At 37.8% G+C, this 14,857-nt stretch overlaps 1 protein-coding gene across 2 annotated transcripts in view; it reads right to left on the bottom strand.

Moving 5' to 3' along the window:
* The window catches only part of LOC111143825 (SWI/SNF related, matrix associated, actin dependent regulator of chromatin subfamily c member 1), a 172,230-nt gene that overhangs the window by 124,356 nt on the left and 33,017 nt on the right, over nucleotides 1-14,857 (bottom strand). For both annotated transcript variants that reach the window (XM_022497748.1, XM_022497749.1), the window contains exons 4-6: nucleotides 11,189-11,270; nucleotides 9,811-9,903; nucleotides 6,332-6,401 (exon numbers count right to left, since the gene is read on the bottom strand). In XM_022497748.1, coding sequence (XP_022353456.1) covers nucleotides 6,332-6,401; nucleotides 9,811-9,903; nucleotides 11,189-11,270 — 245 coding nt within the window. The remainder of the gene's footprint in view (nucleotides 1-6,331; nucleotides 6,402-9,810; nucleotides 9,904-11,188; nucleotides 11,271-14,857) is intronic.

Genomic DNA, 14,857 nt, shown 5'->3' on the forward strand with positions numbered 1-14,857 from the left:
ACACGGCATTAATTATAAGTAAGTGTTCATAAACTTACAAATGACTAAACAAAAGGTAATATATCCAAACAAGGTAATGTTATTTGGCCATCAAGGGAATAATGTACATGATGTAACACTGGCAAAGTAACATCACAGTAGGCCCCAGAACTTGCTGCACCACAGAGATACTGACTTAACACTAATACACCACCTAAAAAGTCTTCATGAGCACTCTAGGAGCCAATTAAGGAGTTGCAGTACTTCAGGCAACCTCCAAGTCGACAACAGCTGCATTTTAACAGTAAGAAAAGCCATTTCCTATCAACCCTATCAACCCCAAGAGCAATTCTCCCAAGCCAGTAGAGCCCAGCAGGATCAGGAGGGAGAGCTCCTTCTCCTTTGGGGTGAAAAGAGAAGTGTGAATGTGCATCCAATATTCCAAATTATTGGGGGCCTGGGAAGCTGCCTGCCTCACCTGACTCAGAGCACTGATGGAACGGACATATTTTGGATGTGTGGTGGTCAATGAGAACAAACAAAATCTAAGTGACTTACTGAAGTACCAGAAAACCAGTAATGCCACAGACAGAAGCTGGGTCAACTGGGTGTGATCAGGAGAAAGCACCCAAATGCCAACTTCTCCCCTGGTAGGGAGAAAGAAGAAGAGTAGAACATACATCCTATGTTCTGGCTTTTCTCTCTCTCTTTTTTTTAATTATTATTATTATTATTATTATTTTAATTTATTTGACAGAGATCACAAGTAGGGAGAGAGGCAGGCAGAGAAACATGAAAAATCTCAAATAAACAGCTTGACTTTACACCTCGAGGAATAGAAAAAGAAGAATAAATGAAGCCCAAAGTTAGTAGAAGGCAGGAAGTATCCAAAATCAGAGCAGAGGGCAACCCCTTCGGGTCCCCTTCCTCCTTAGGAGCTTTGTACTATCACTTTGCTATCACTCAATGAACCTTACTTTGGTGCCAAAAAACAAAAAACAAAAACAAACAAAAATCAGAGCAGAAATAAATAAAACAGAGACTAAAAGACAATAGAAAAAAATCAGTAAAACCAAGAGTTGGTCACTTGAAAAAATTAAACAAAACTGGGGTGCCTGGTGGCTCCATGGGTTGAGTATCTGCCTTCAGCGCAGACCATTATCTCCAGGTCCTAGGATCAAGCCCTGTATCGGGTTCCCTGCTCAGCACGGAGCCTGCTTCTCCCTCCACCTCTGGTGCTCCCCCTGTTTCTGTGCTCGCTCGCTCTCTCTCTCTGACAAATAAATAAAATCTTTTAAAAAATAAAAAATAAAACTGACTTGTCATGGAAAAAAAAGAAAGGGCACAAATCAATAAAATCAGAAATGAAAGAGATGTTAAAACTGATACTACAGAAATAAAAACGACTGGGGTGCCTGAGTGGCTCAGTGCGTTAAGCCTCTGCCTTCGGCTCAGGTCATGATCTCAAGATCCTGGGATCGAGCCCTGCATTGGGCTCTCTGCTTGGCAGGGAGCCTGCTTCCCACCCCCGCCCCCGCCTGCCTCTCTGCCTACTTGTGATCTCTCTCTCTATCAAATAAATAAAATCTTAAATAAATAAATAAATAAATGAACTTCAATTTCTCTTTATAAAAAAAGGAAACAAAAATGATTGTGAGAAACTACTACAAGCCATTAAGCACCAACAAACTGTACAATCTAGAACAGATAAATTCCTAGAAACATAAAACCATCTAAGAGTGAATCATGAAAAAATAGAGAATCTGAACAGACTGATTACTAGTAAAGAGATTTAATCCGTAACTAAAAAACCCCCTACAAACAGAAGTCCCAGACCAAATGGCTTCACTAATGAATTCTATCAAATATTCCAAGAAGATTTAATACCAATCCTTTCAAACTCTTCCAAAAAATAAGAGGAAGGAACACTTCCAAACTTATTTTACAAGGCCAACATTATCCAGATACCAAAACCAGACAAGGGTGCCAAGAAAAAAAAAATTACAGACCAATATCCCTGATCAACATAGATGCAAAAATCCTCAAGCAAATATTATCAAGCCAAATTCAACAATACATTAAAGAGATCACACATCACAGCAACTGGGATTTATTCCAGGGATGCAAGGATGGTTCAATACCAGCAATTCAATCTAGAGTAATATACCATATTAACAAAATGAAGGACAAAAAAATCCTATGATCACCTCAACAGATATAGAAAAAAAAAATTTGACAAAGTTCAACATCCACTTACGAATAAAAATTCTTGATAGGGAGCGGGATAGAGGGAACATACCTCAACATAATAAAGGCGATATATGACAAGACCAACAGCTAACATCATACTCAATGGTGAAAAGCTTAAAGTTTTTCCCCTAACCTCAGAAACAAGATCAGGATACCCACTTTCACCATTTTTATTCAACACAGTATTGAAGTCCTAGCCACAGCAATTAGGCAAGAAAAGGAAATAAAAGGCATCCAAATTGGAGAAGAAGTGAAACGATCACCATTTGCAGAATTCATACTACTATATTTAGAAAATCCTAAAGACTATACCAAATAACTCTTAGAATAAATGAATTCAGTAAAGTTGACAGAATATGAAATTGATACACAGAAATTAAAATAGTGGTTTTAGAGAAATTCAATGCACTACAAAAGAACACATTAAACAATTAAACAAGGAAAATGATGCATGAACAATAACAGAATATCAACAACATGACAGAAACTATAAAAAAGAATCAAACAAAAATTCTGAGTTAGGGGTGCCTGGTGGCTCAGTCTTTAACCGTCTGCCTTCGGCTCAGGTCATGATCCCAGAGTCCCGGGATCAAGCCCACATCAGGCTCCTTGCTCAGCGGGGAGGCTGCTTCTCACTCTCCCACGCCCCCAGCTTGTGTTCCCTCTCCCGCTGTGTCTCTGTCAAATAAATAAAAATAAAATCTTAAAAAAAAAAAAAATTCTGGAGTTAAAGAAAAGAGTATCTGAATTGAAAATTCCACTAGAGGATACAACATTAGATTGGACCTACCGGAAGAAAGATCTGAAAACTCAAAGATGGAATATTTGAAATTCTCAAGTCAAATGAACTACAAGAATAAAGATAAGGAAACATAAGGGACATATCCACTCATCTAAATAAATGTTCTGAGTTAAAATGTAGATTCCTCTTCTGATAAGTATCCCAATTTTTCAAAAATTTTCATTTATTTTCATCTCTAAGGAAATATTCTTTCTGCTAAAACCAGTAATTCAACCCATATTCCTAAACCAATCCTTCTATCCCTTCTAGGTTTCAACTCTATTATTATGCGCTTCAGTTTACTTTTGTTCTGCCCCAGAAATAAACTATAAAGCCAAATCTTGAAAGATAAAGGCCGGCCACCTGCTAGGTGGCATCCTCTACTTTCTTTTCCCTGTCACACATTCTAAGAAATTGGTGACCTTCCACCAACTCTACAGCTTACTCTCACTGGCAAGTTACCAAAACTTCATTCTCAAAGGTTACCAATTATTTCCTTACTGACAAATCCAAAACCCTTGTCTCAGGCCTCACTTTTATTTCTTTGTTGGACAGTTCCATTGTCAACCTCCTGTATTTTAAAATGCTTTCCTTATATTCCCATGACTTTTAAGATACGGACCATCCTTGGCTTGCCATCAAATTTCCTATCCTCTCCTAATAAATGTATTTATCTCATCCAATGACACAATTTTCCCTCACTCAGCAATTTAACTCAGAGTGTCCCAAAGGTCTTGCTCTCTGACCAGTCTCCTTAGATCATACACTCCAGAAATCAGCTCCCAGGAAATTTTCCTAATACAGCCACAGTTGCACATTTCTCTCCACCAAAATCATCAATATTATCTACCCTCACCCTCATCCACTTAATAAAACAAAACTCTACGCTACACTCTACACTAGCGCTTTGTCCTCTCACCTACCTACTCTTCTCTCCCATTACACTGAGATATACAGCCAAACTTTGCCATTTCCTTTCCCTCAAAGTTCGTAATTTATTACCTCTATGCTTTCGCTTAACAAGAACAACAATAACAACTCCCTTCTAGCATCTCACCCAAATCTCACCAAGAGATTAAGGCCAATTAAATACCACCTTTTATTTTAAATCTTGACTAATCCTCATTAAAGTATGTATACTGCCTTTTTAAGGGTTTCATGATACGGCTTCTAATGTGTTTGTGGCTAGTACTGTTATCATCTGCACACTTACCTGAAAACAAGTACTTGTAAGGAGCCCAGCACAAGGCTTTGCGGAGAGTCAACATTTACCTGACAGTTATTCTAAAGGTAAATTGTACAGTGTGCCAAATCATGTCTTATATTTCAAAAACAGCCTCCAAATGCTATCTCCTAACAGCTGCTTTGACTACTGATAATACCAAGCAAGCATCATCAATACACAGTGAACTAGGTTTTATTAAAATAGAAAAATAAAACTAGCAACACTAAGGAATCACTAAATAGCCAGATATAACAATTACAGTTAAAATCTTTTGTAAAATACAATTTTTCTCAAAAAGCTCACATGCTGAAACACTTATTAGAGAAACAGAGCTCGCAACAAAGTATTCTAACTAATTCTAAAGTATTCTAACATCATAGCTATCCACCACCCCCACCTAGTGGACACCAGTTGCTATTACCTAACAGGAAAAAGGCTGAGAAACAACCAGTTAAACACTGAAGGCAGGGTGAAGTTTCTCACTTTTAAAAGCGTAATAATCACAGAGCTGTGATTTTGACTATAACAAATAAAATAAAACTTTTACCTATCAAACTAATGATGAAAAAACCTAAATGTAACAGCTAAAGCTGTAAAACTCTTAGAAGAGTTGGGTTGTAAAACTTGATGACTCTGGATGAGGCAATGGTTTCTTAGATTTGCCACCATGCACAAGCAATCAAGCAACCTCACCTATCAATTATTTTCAACATCTGTAGGATTCGTACAATGTCCCTCTCCCATTCCTGACATTATTTGTTCTTTCTTTTTCTCCTGCTTATTTGCAGCACGATTTGAATAGCCTTACTGATCTTTCCTGAGAACCATTTCTTTTTTTTTTTTTTTTTAATTTTATTTATTTATTTGACAGAGAGAGAGATCACGAGTAGGCGGGTGGCGGGAGGGGAGGAGTAGGCTCTCCGCTGAGCAGAGAGCCCAATGTGGGGCTCAATCCCAGGACCTTGAGATTATGACCTGAGCCGAAGGCAGAGGCTTAACCCACTGAGCCACCCAGGCCGCCCCTCCTGAGAACCATTTCTAACACTGCTGAGCACTTTGCTCCTATATATTTTCCACATCATTAATTTCTACCCTTAATTATTTCCTTCTTTCCTTAGGTTTAATTTGCTGTTCTTTTTCCCATCTCTTGAGAAAGATGTGTGAATCACTGATTTTTCAGTCTTTCTTCTTTCCTAACATACACTTTAAAGATATAAATTTTCCTCTGGGCAGAGCTTCAGCTGTATCCAACAAAATTGAACATTCTTGTACTTTTTCAATAATTTCATAATTATTTAGTTACAAAGATTTTCTATTTCCATTGTAATTTCTTCTTTGACCCATAGATTACTTGGCAATATACTTCTTAATTTTCAAACATACAGGGACTGTCTGGTAATCTTGTTGTCACTGACTTCCAGCATAAATGCACTGGTCAGAAAAAATACTCAGCATGGGGTAATTAGCAACTCAAATCTGATATAACTTAGCTTCTTATACAGATGTCCTAAAGGGATATGTTAACCAGAAGACTTGATCCCTTATAGAAGACCTATTTCTCAAATTAATCTGGTTAATTTATTAATTCATATTTTCTTTCTCAACAAATCAGTTTCCATAGCCCTATCGAACTCTGGCCACTGAGAAAATCAACCTGCAGGATAGAAAAGCTGAAGTTCAGAATCTGAACCATTATAAATTCACCAAACTAAAATATTGCTGAGGGGCCCCATTCAGACAGCCAGTAAGCCCATCTTCCCCAGAAATGTTCTTTCATTTTGCAAGGTCTTTTAATTTTCAGAACACAAACGACACAGCAAACATTAACAAAGTTAATACATAAGGCACACCTAAACTTAACACCCAGATAATAACAAAGAAAGATATAAAAAGTCCAATGATCAGAAAGTTGGATATCAAAGAATTAGTTTGCTTAGACCAATTCAGCAAAAAAATAGAAAACTACATTTAAATAATCTGTGCAAGTTATTTAATACTTAAAAGTCTCTTTTTCAAAAAGCTAGTAATATTGCTTAAATCTCTGATAAAACTTAAAACCTAGTGAAGTAGGAGTTCATAACCAGAAATTAACTTACCATCCTCTTGTGAGGAAGGATATGGATAAATGTGGTGGGAAGCTTTTGACTTCTCATCAGTAAAAGTCCCCTGGAAAGCAAATGAACAATATAAGGGGAAAGCACATGGCAAACAGACTATGCAATGCCAGATGCAAACTGCCTAAGAATCATAAAGGCATTACTTTATTTATTATGTTATACATATATACACACACACACACACACATATATATCAAGACTATAATATTTTTATTTTTAGTCAAAGAAAACAATTATTAACAAGAACAAATAAAAACATGTAAATTTTCTATAGACACAGTTTATATTGTTGTATAGAAAAATAATGCAAGTACTTCTTACCTAATTCTCTGTGTATCTCTCTAGGAAACCTTGTCTGTAGTATGAGTCTTTCTAAATCTAAAAGTTACTCCAAAATCATCAGAATTATCTGAATAATGCAAGACTATGACCATGAGCCATAACTTACGGTTATATACATATAAGATGGACATTTCACTTGGCTCTAACATGTATGTACACTACTGTTTTTTAAATCAATGTTAGAATAGTGGATGACATAAATACTAAGGTTAAGGTCTAGCTAGGCCTACTATGCAGCTACCTGTATGCAGCTAGACTACTGCATACAATCTAGAATATGACCTGGAAGCCTTTTTTTTTTTTTTTTTAAGATTTTATTTACTTCTTTATTTGAGACAGGGAGAACGCACAAGATGAGGGAGGGAAAGGGGCAATTGGACTCTGTGCTGAGTGTAGAGCTCAACACAGGGCTCAATCCCAAGATCCCAAGATCATGACCCAAGCCCAAATCAAGAGTCAGGCACTTGACCAACTGAGCCACCAAAGCACCCCTACTTGGAAGCTATTTAGATATAAAAGTGTTCATTCCAGAGATCATAAGAATGAGGACAAGTCTTTGTGTATGTGTCTTAAAATCAGGTATAAGCAGCATTTTAATGTATTTCCTGAATTTTATCTTTGACAGTGAGTATTTACTAATTATTACAATCAGAAAAACACAATGCTATTTCTAACTGAAGAGAAATTCTAAAATTCTAAAATCTAGGACTAAGATGAATTAGTTACAATAAAGCAAGGCATTCTCAATCATTACAAGTATTTGGGCACACTTCTGAACAACCACAAAAGACGCTGAAAAAGGGATGTCAGAGGAGCACAATGTCTGTGATTTTGGCCTCTGGAGTCCGTTAGGCCTGGATTTGAACTTCAGCTCTACCATTTACGACTTGGGTGATGTAAGTATCTAAGTGTTTTTTGTGCTTCAGTGTCTTCTGTGAAATCGGGTGGTAATAATACCTATTTCACAAGAATTGTAACAATTTAGCAATGAGGTAATGATAGGGACAGGTACACTCTAAGTACTCAAACACTGGAGTTATTAATGCATTTTAAATGTTTGAGGAAAGGCCTAATCATCAGTATTCAATAATATCATTAGCTTACTGTCTCTTCCCTAAGAGCCTATGAAACCAGGAAGATCCTTATGTCCCTTTAGAGGTTATTCCTAGAATACAATCGCTAAGCCAGGCCTTTAAGAAAAATGGGAACTAAATGTTCAGTATCAATTGTGGAAAATATATAAGCTTTTTCCAGGATTAACATGGTTGCAATAAGAGTAGGTAATTTCAGCTTGAAGGTAATACCCAGCAGGTTAATTTGTTCTGTCTCTGCCTTCTAACATTCTAGATATAATTCAACTACACTTGACAGCCACTCCAGTAAGCAGTCCCGAAGAGAAAAGACAGAAGTGACTGGTTCAAAGTCAAAATCCTGGTGGGACGAGGAAGTGGACTTGAGACTGCCTAACTCGACAGCACAATTATCTCATTTTTCTCTTTGGTAGGGATGTTTCATGTAAGACAACACTACTAAATCTCCAAATGTAAACGGTATTAGAAATCTTTGCTTTAGGAACTTGAACGATATTTACTGATTACTGAAACATAACACAACTGGCAATCTCTCCTGCAGAAGAAAAAATAAAGGTATCTCAGGAGGTTTCTCAACTAATCCTAAGGATTAGTAAAACTTTGTCACTCAAATGATGTTGTTTCAGAAAATTATCTTCTACCTGGGTCTCCTCAGCTAGTTCACCATGATACGGGGTTGCTTATAGTTCAGCCACATGTAGCCACAAACCTACATGCGGTAAATACCCAAAGTCTCCGCCTAAAATGAAGTTAGAGGGGGGAGGGAAAGACATCCGAAGATAGCACTGGCACATGTGAATCAAGAGAATATAAGCTTATCGGGAAAACAGAATTTTCCAGTCCACAAATGTAAATACAATACATACCAATGGGATGGCAGGGGTGAGGAAAGATAGGTTTACTTGAAATAATATTCAATCTCCTCTTACCAACAACTGTGTCATCAACTTCTACTTTGACTTTGTGGTTAGAGTAATATAGATCACATGGTCTCTTTAAATTACATAAACCCAGGGGCACCTGGATGGCTCAGTTCATTAGGCATCCAACTCTTGATTTTAGCTAAGGTCATGATCTCAGGGTCTTATCGGGTCTATACTCAGCAGGGAGTCTGCCCGCGATTCTCTCTCCCTCCCTCTCTGCCCCTGCAGCCCGCATTCACTCATGCACTTGTTCTCTCTCTCTCAAAGAAATAAATCTAGGGGTGCCTGGGTGGCTTAGGGGTGCCTGGGTGGCTCAGTCAGTTAAGTGTCTGCCTTCAGCTCAGGTCATGATCTCGGGGTCCTGGGATCAAGTCCCACATCAGGCTCCATGCTCAGCAGGGAATCTGCTTCTCCCTCTCACTCTGCTGCTCACCCATACTCATGCTCGTTCTCTCCTCTCCTCTTTCAAATAAACAAAATCTTTAAAAATAATTTTTTAAAATAAAATTAAATAAATCTTTAAAAAAAATAAATTACATAAGCATATTTCACAATAGAACTCAATGACTCCATACCAATGATTATTAAATGCTAATTTTGGATACATATGTGCATCAAATCACTATATTGTACACCTTAAACTTACAGAGTGTTAGGTGTCAATTATATCTCAACAAAGCTAAGGGGGAAGAAAAATGCTTCTAGGATAAGAACTGGAGGTGAGGGACGCCTGGGTGGCTCAGTTGGTTAAGCAGCTGCCTTCGGCTCAGGTCATGATCCCAGCGTCCTGGGATCGAGTCCCACATCGGGCTCCTTGCTCGTCAGGGAGCCTGCTTCTCCCTCTGCCTCTGCCTGCCATTCTGTCTGCCTGTGCTCGCTCTCTCCCTCTCTCTCTCTGACAAATAAATAAATAAAATCTTAAAAAAAAAAAAAAAAAAAAAAAAGAACTGGAGGTGAGTGGAGAGAAAAAACTTGGTACTGTAAGAACCCAAAAAGAGAGAACTTTCATTTAATGCAGATAAATACAGAAAATAAGAGACATTATTATTGAAATTTATAAGCTTACTACTATACAATTTTCTGAAGTGATCATGTTTATTACCTGATGTCGTTTGATAATATCCTTCAATTTGTTAGCCAACTTCAGATCAATGTCTGGAATGAGGTAGATGTTGGGTCTGGTCAGACAATTGTTCTAAGGAAGAAAAAACAGATTTTGAAATTCTCTTGGTTTTGAAATGATGTCACATTATTAATGAATTACCCTAATGGCCAAAGTTGACATTAAAAGCCATAGTGTTTAAAATGGGAAGATGTTTTTTAGTATAGACTGCAGAGGTCTCATTTCAATATAAAACCTAGGTGTTCAGAATGCCACTTAATGTCATCCTCAGATTCCTTCTCTGCAGCTAAGTACACCTGGGCAAAAAATGTTCAGAATCACAACCTAAAGAAATTCCTTGTATTTTTCATTAAGGTACCACACTCACATATTGATACTTCTATAGCCAATCTTACCTGAATTGACCTTAATAGTCCAAATCTAACGTAGTGTTTCCATCGACACATTTTATTGGATGGGGAGGGGAGAGGATCCCAGGGGAATGCCCATTTTGGCTCATTATATAAGTTACTTATAGCTCCTCTTCCCATTTCTAAACTTACAAATAGCAATGATTAAAACATGCATATTAACTCCTCAAATCATCATTAAAAAAAAAATGAGTGAACCAACCACAAAAATTGTTTCTCTAGCTAGCAGTTCATGAGACAAATTTCAGGCATCAAGTTAATGATAATACCTACCTGAATCTCTGCCAGCTGCCTCTCCCCAAGAAGGCTAATTCAGTAATCATTAAAAATTACCAATCAATAAAAATACTAGAAAGAAAAGAAGAATACTAAGTGTTCTCTCTTCCAGATTATACCTAGTTAGGGAAGTAAGATCTGTATTTATGGTACAACCCTGAAACAAATCTTTAAAAAAAAAAAAAAAAAAAAAAAAAAGACTATATAAATGAGTAACCAGTAGATTGAGAGTGTTTATATTAAATATGAAAGAGATTCAAATAACGGATTAAGTGAAATAAAAAAAGAAAATATCAGAGCATCTGGGTGGCTCAGTTAATCATCTGACTCTTAATTTTGGCTCAGGTCATAAGATCGAGCCCTGTAAGATTCTCTGTTAAGATTCTCTCCCTATCCCTCTGCCCCTTCCTCTCACCCTCTCTCTCTCTATAAGTATCAAAATAAAGGAAATATCATAGATTATTTCACAAGACGTTTAGGATCAATATTCTACAAATGACAAGTTTTAGTCATACTTTATAGCACTAATTCCTCAAAACCCTTAAAAGTAACAGACCAGATTTCAGAAAATCTTTCTTCCTTTGATCTTTTGGCAGTCCAATAAAGCCAATTTTAGAATTGAAAGTATATTAAAGGGAAAACATTTTTAATAATTAAACTTTCTGAGTTACCTGCACCAATGTTTTCTCAATGTTCATAAACATTTCAACATTCCGATCCATTCGGGATGGATTCTGTAGATCAAACCTACGCCTAAAGAGAAGAAAATCATTAGTTAATTTGTGAAAACTTAGTGTTAGCACTCAACACAAATGAACTGTAAAGACGTGGAAATTAAAATAGAGCTCTAGGGACGCCTGGGTGGCTCAGTTGGTCGGACGACTGCTTTCGGCTCAGGTCATGATCCCAGAGTCCCAGGATCGAGTCCCGCATCGGGCTCCCAGCTCCACGGGGAGTCTGCTTCTCCCTCTGACCTTCTCCTCGCTCATGCTCTCTCTCACTGCCTCTCTCTCAAATAAATAAATAAAATATTAAAAAAAATAAAATAAAAATAAAAAATAAAAAATAAAATAAAATAGAGCTCTACAAAACATATGAGGGTATTTTCTCAGTGTAAGAAAACAGTGTCAAAATCTTCATAAAACGTTAAATATTATGACATTAAGGTCCACTCCAGTCAAAATGAAGAACCCCGGGGGCGCCTGGGTGGCTCAGTGGGTTAAAGCCTCTGCCTTCGGCTCAGGTCATGATCCCAGGGTCCTAGAATCAAGCCCCGCATCTGGCTCTCTGCTCCTCGGGGAGCCTGCTACCCCCACCCCCACCGCCTGCTTCTCTGCCTACTTGTGATCTCTGTCTGTCAAATAAATAAATAAAATCTTAAAAAAAAAAAAAATGAAGAACACATTCCATGAAGTATCCTGTTTTTCTTAAGTCTAAGATATTTTACATCATCTAGAAAAGGAGTCCACACATCCAAAGGCAGTGAACTATTACACAGTTCTTCAGGTATAAGGAAAATTTATCTAGTTTCTATATGCTTAAAAGTCATTTGCTCAAATTCATCAGTGTCTGTGCTCTCCTTGGGCCTACTATTGTCCTAAATCTGGTAAATTCATCTATTTACCTTTTCTTGCTCCCCAATGTTTTTTTATGTAAGTATCCAAGCATAACATTCTAATGTTGTCAGTCTAATCTCACCCACTTCCATATGATTTAATCTTAAAAAATTTGAATGCTTCTTTCACCATATCTTTTATTCAACACTTACTTTGATTTTGCCCCATTTTAATTCCAGGCAAAGTATAGCTCAGTAATAGAGAGTGTGGGCTGTGGAGTCAAGCTGTTCTGGGTTCTAATCCTGACCCCATTTTTATTTATGTAGTCTGGAGTGATTTACTAATCCAAGGATCAATTTCTTCGTGAACAATGGCCCATTACAGGTTTTTGTGAAGGTCAAATGAGATATATATGTTAAGGGCTTAAGACCGTGTCTTTTTACGGTCTGTTTAGCCTGTAAGTGATCAGTAATTGTTAACTATGGTTATAACACTTTGTTTTGGTTTTGGGTTTTTTTTTTTTTAAAGATTTATTCATTTTGAGAAAGAGAGCACGGGGAGGGGCAGAGTGAGAGGGAAAGAGCGAAAGAACTCTCCAACAGATTCCCCACTGAGTGCAGAGCTTGACATAGGGCTCAGGCCCAGGACCCTGAGATCATGACCTGAGCCAAAATCAAGAGTCAGCTGCTTAACCAACTGAGCCACCAAGGTGCCCCTATGGTTATGTTTTTAAATCATTACTACTATGTGCTAGCTAGGATTAGGCAGTCTGAATGCAGAGCTCATGCTCTACCTCTCAGGTTAACCCGTTTTATTTAACCAGGAGATGCACCCCACACTTCCAACCGTTCTTCCAAACTCTGCAGCCTTTCCTGTATGTCACTACTGTGGGCTTGATACTATCGCCTCCAGAGTCTGCCACAAGCCACGTTCCCTATGAAGCTATTCCTGTCTTCTGCCATGCTCCTAATACATCCTGTGCACATTGCTGTTAAAGCCCCACAAAAGAATCATGTTGTTGCTAAGACAGCTCATTAGATGCCTTGAGGGCAAAGACCAGGTTTGTTTAAAACTATTCTATACAGCCCTAGTTGCCAGCAGAATGTGTGGCTTTAGGGACACCTGGGTGGCTCAGCCAGTTAAACATCCAACCCTTGATTTCAGCTCATGTCATGAGCTCAAGGACATGAGATTGAGCTCTGTGTCAAGCTCTGTTCTAAGCATGGAGCCTGCTTAAGATTCTTCTTTCTCCCACCCTCTCCCTCTGCCCCTCCTCACATCTATCTTTAAAAAAAAAAAAAAAAAAAAAGTGTGGCTTTATAAAGCACACCACTCAGGAAATTAATATTTATTTTGACTAAGCTCCAATTTGGAAATTAAGGAAAGCGTCCACTAAGCCACAGAAATAAGTAATTTGGAAAGGAACTAGTTATAGCTTAAAAAATGGTCTTTACATGTTGGGGCACCTGGGTGGCTCAGTTGTTGAGCATCTGCCTTCGGCCCAGGTCATGATCCCAGTGTCCTGGGATCGAGCCCCATATCAGGCTCCCTGCTTGGCAGGGAGTCTGCTTCTCCCTCTCCCTCTGCATATATGCCCTCTCTGTCTCTCTCTCTCTCTCTGATAAATAAAATCTTAAAAAAAAAAAAATGGCCTTTACATGTAAGAGGGACCTTTGTCCCAAGTCAATTAAATCAATATCTTGATTTAATCTTGGTACACAGAACTTAATCCTTAAGTCCCATTTTTTGGTTGTTTAGTATCTTCCTTTCCTAACTTCTGAGGAAGGAGTAGGTCAGAAATGCCAAGAAATTTGCAACAACAGAATAACACATGACTGACTGACACAACCCTATTAGAGCAAAGGGTCTTCCACTGGTTCTTTCAGCACAACACAGGGAGAGAAACGTGAGTGTCTCCCCTTTTTAAAGAAGAGGTCAGTCTTTCACAGGCTTCTGATAACGAACTATATCCAGAAATGTCTTACTTCAGAATTGCTTGTATAAGCCTTTACTCATATTATTCACAGAGGAAACTGCTTCCTTAGTAAATGATTCAGATGAGGCTGAAAGGAATTATCACTCTCAGAAATCGGAGAAATAGTTTGAAAGTACTCATTAAACAAATTAAAATAAGGTTGCCTGGATTTACCTGCAAACGAAGATTAAGAGCTAAATGATTCTGGTAAACAGAAAAAGAAAATTAAGAATTTACTCTGCCTTTCTAATTACTGGTGAGTTAAATTTCTCAGTATTCCAGCTAATAAATGAAGTAGGAATGACAGAGTAACAGTCTTTTACAACAAATTACCTAAAAAACAGTAAGCACTTAAATCTATGTATTAGAATACCTACTTTCTAATTTTTTCAAAATTTAAATGCCACAGCTTGGTGAAGCTGTAATGATAGCATGATTCGAGGCACTGAACGTCAACAACTGTCTATTACAAGCAGAAACAACCAGATACTGTATGCCTCCATGCCTCCAGAGGGAAGAACACAACACCGTCTATTAAGCACTACTGACCCCCGCCCCAAAAAAAGGCTGAATCAGACTAAGCATCTAGCTCTAACTCCACTTTACGAGAAATTTAGAAGACTATGTTAAACGATATCCTACGGAACATATTAGCAAAATCTAGAACACAGAAGTCTACAAGAAAACTTACTTTTGTAAAAAAATAACTGGCGAGGGTAAGAGGGGGAAGAGAGACCAGGAGGAAAACTATTAATTTTCTTTTTATTTTTTAAGGGGGGAGAGAGGCAAGGAGAAAGGGAGAGAGAATC

This window comes from Enhydra lutris, unplaced genomic scaffold, assembly GCF_002288905.1.
Source record: "Enhydra lutris kenyoni isolate GAN:26980312 unplaced genomic scaffold, ASM228890v2 scaffoldscaffold10, whole genome shotgun sequence".
NCBI classification, from domain to species: domain Eukaryota; kingdom Metazoa; phylum Chordata; class Mammalia; order Carnivora; family Mustelidae; genus Enhydra; species Enhydra lutris.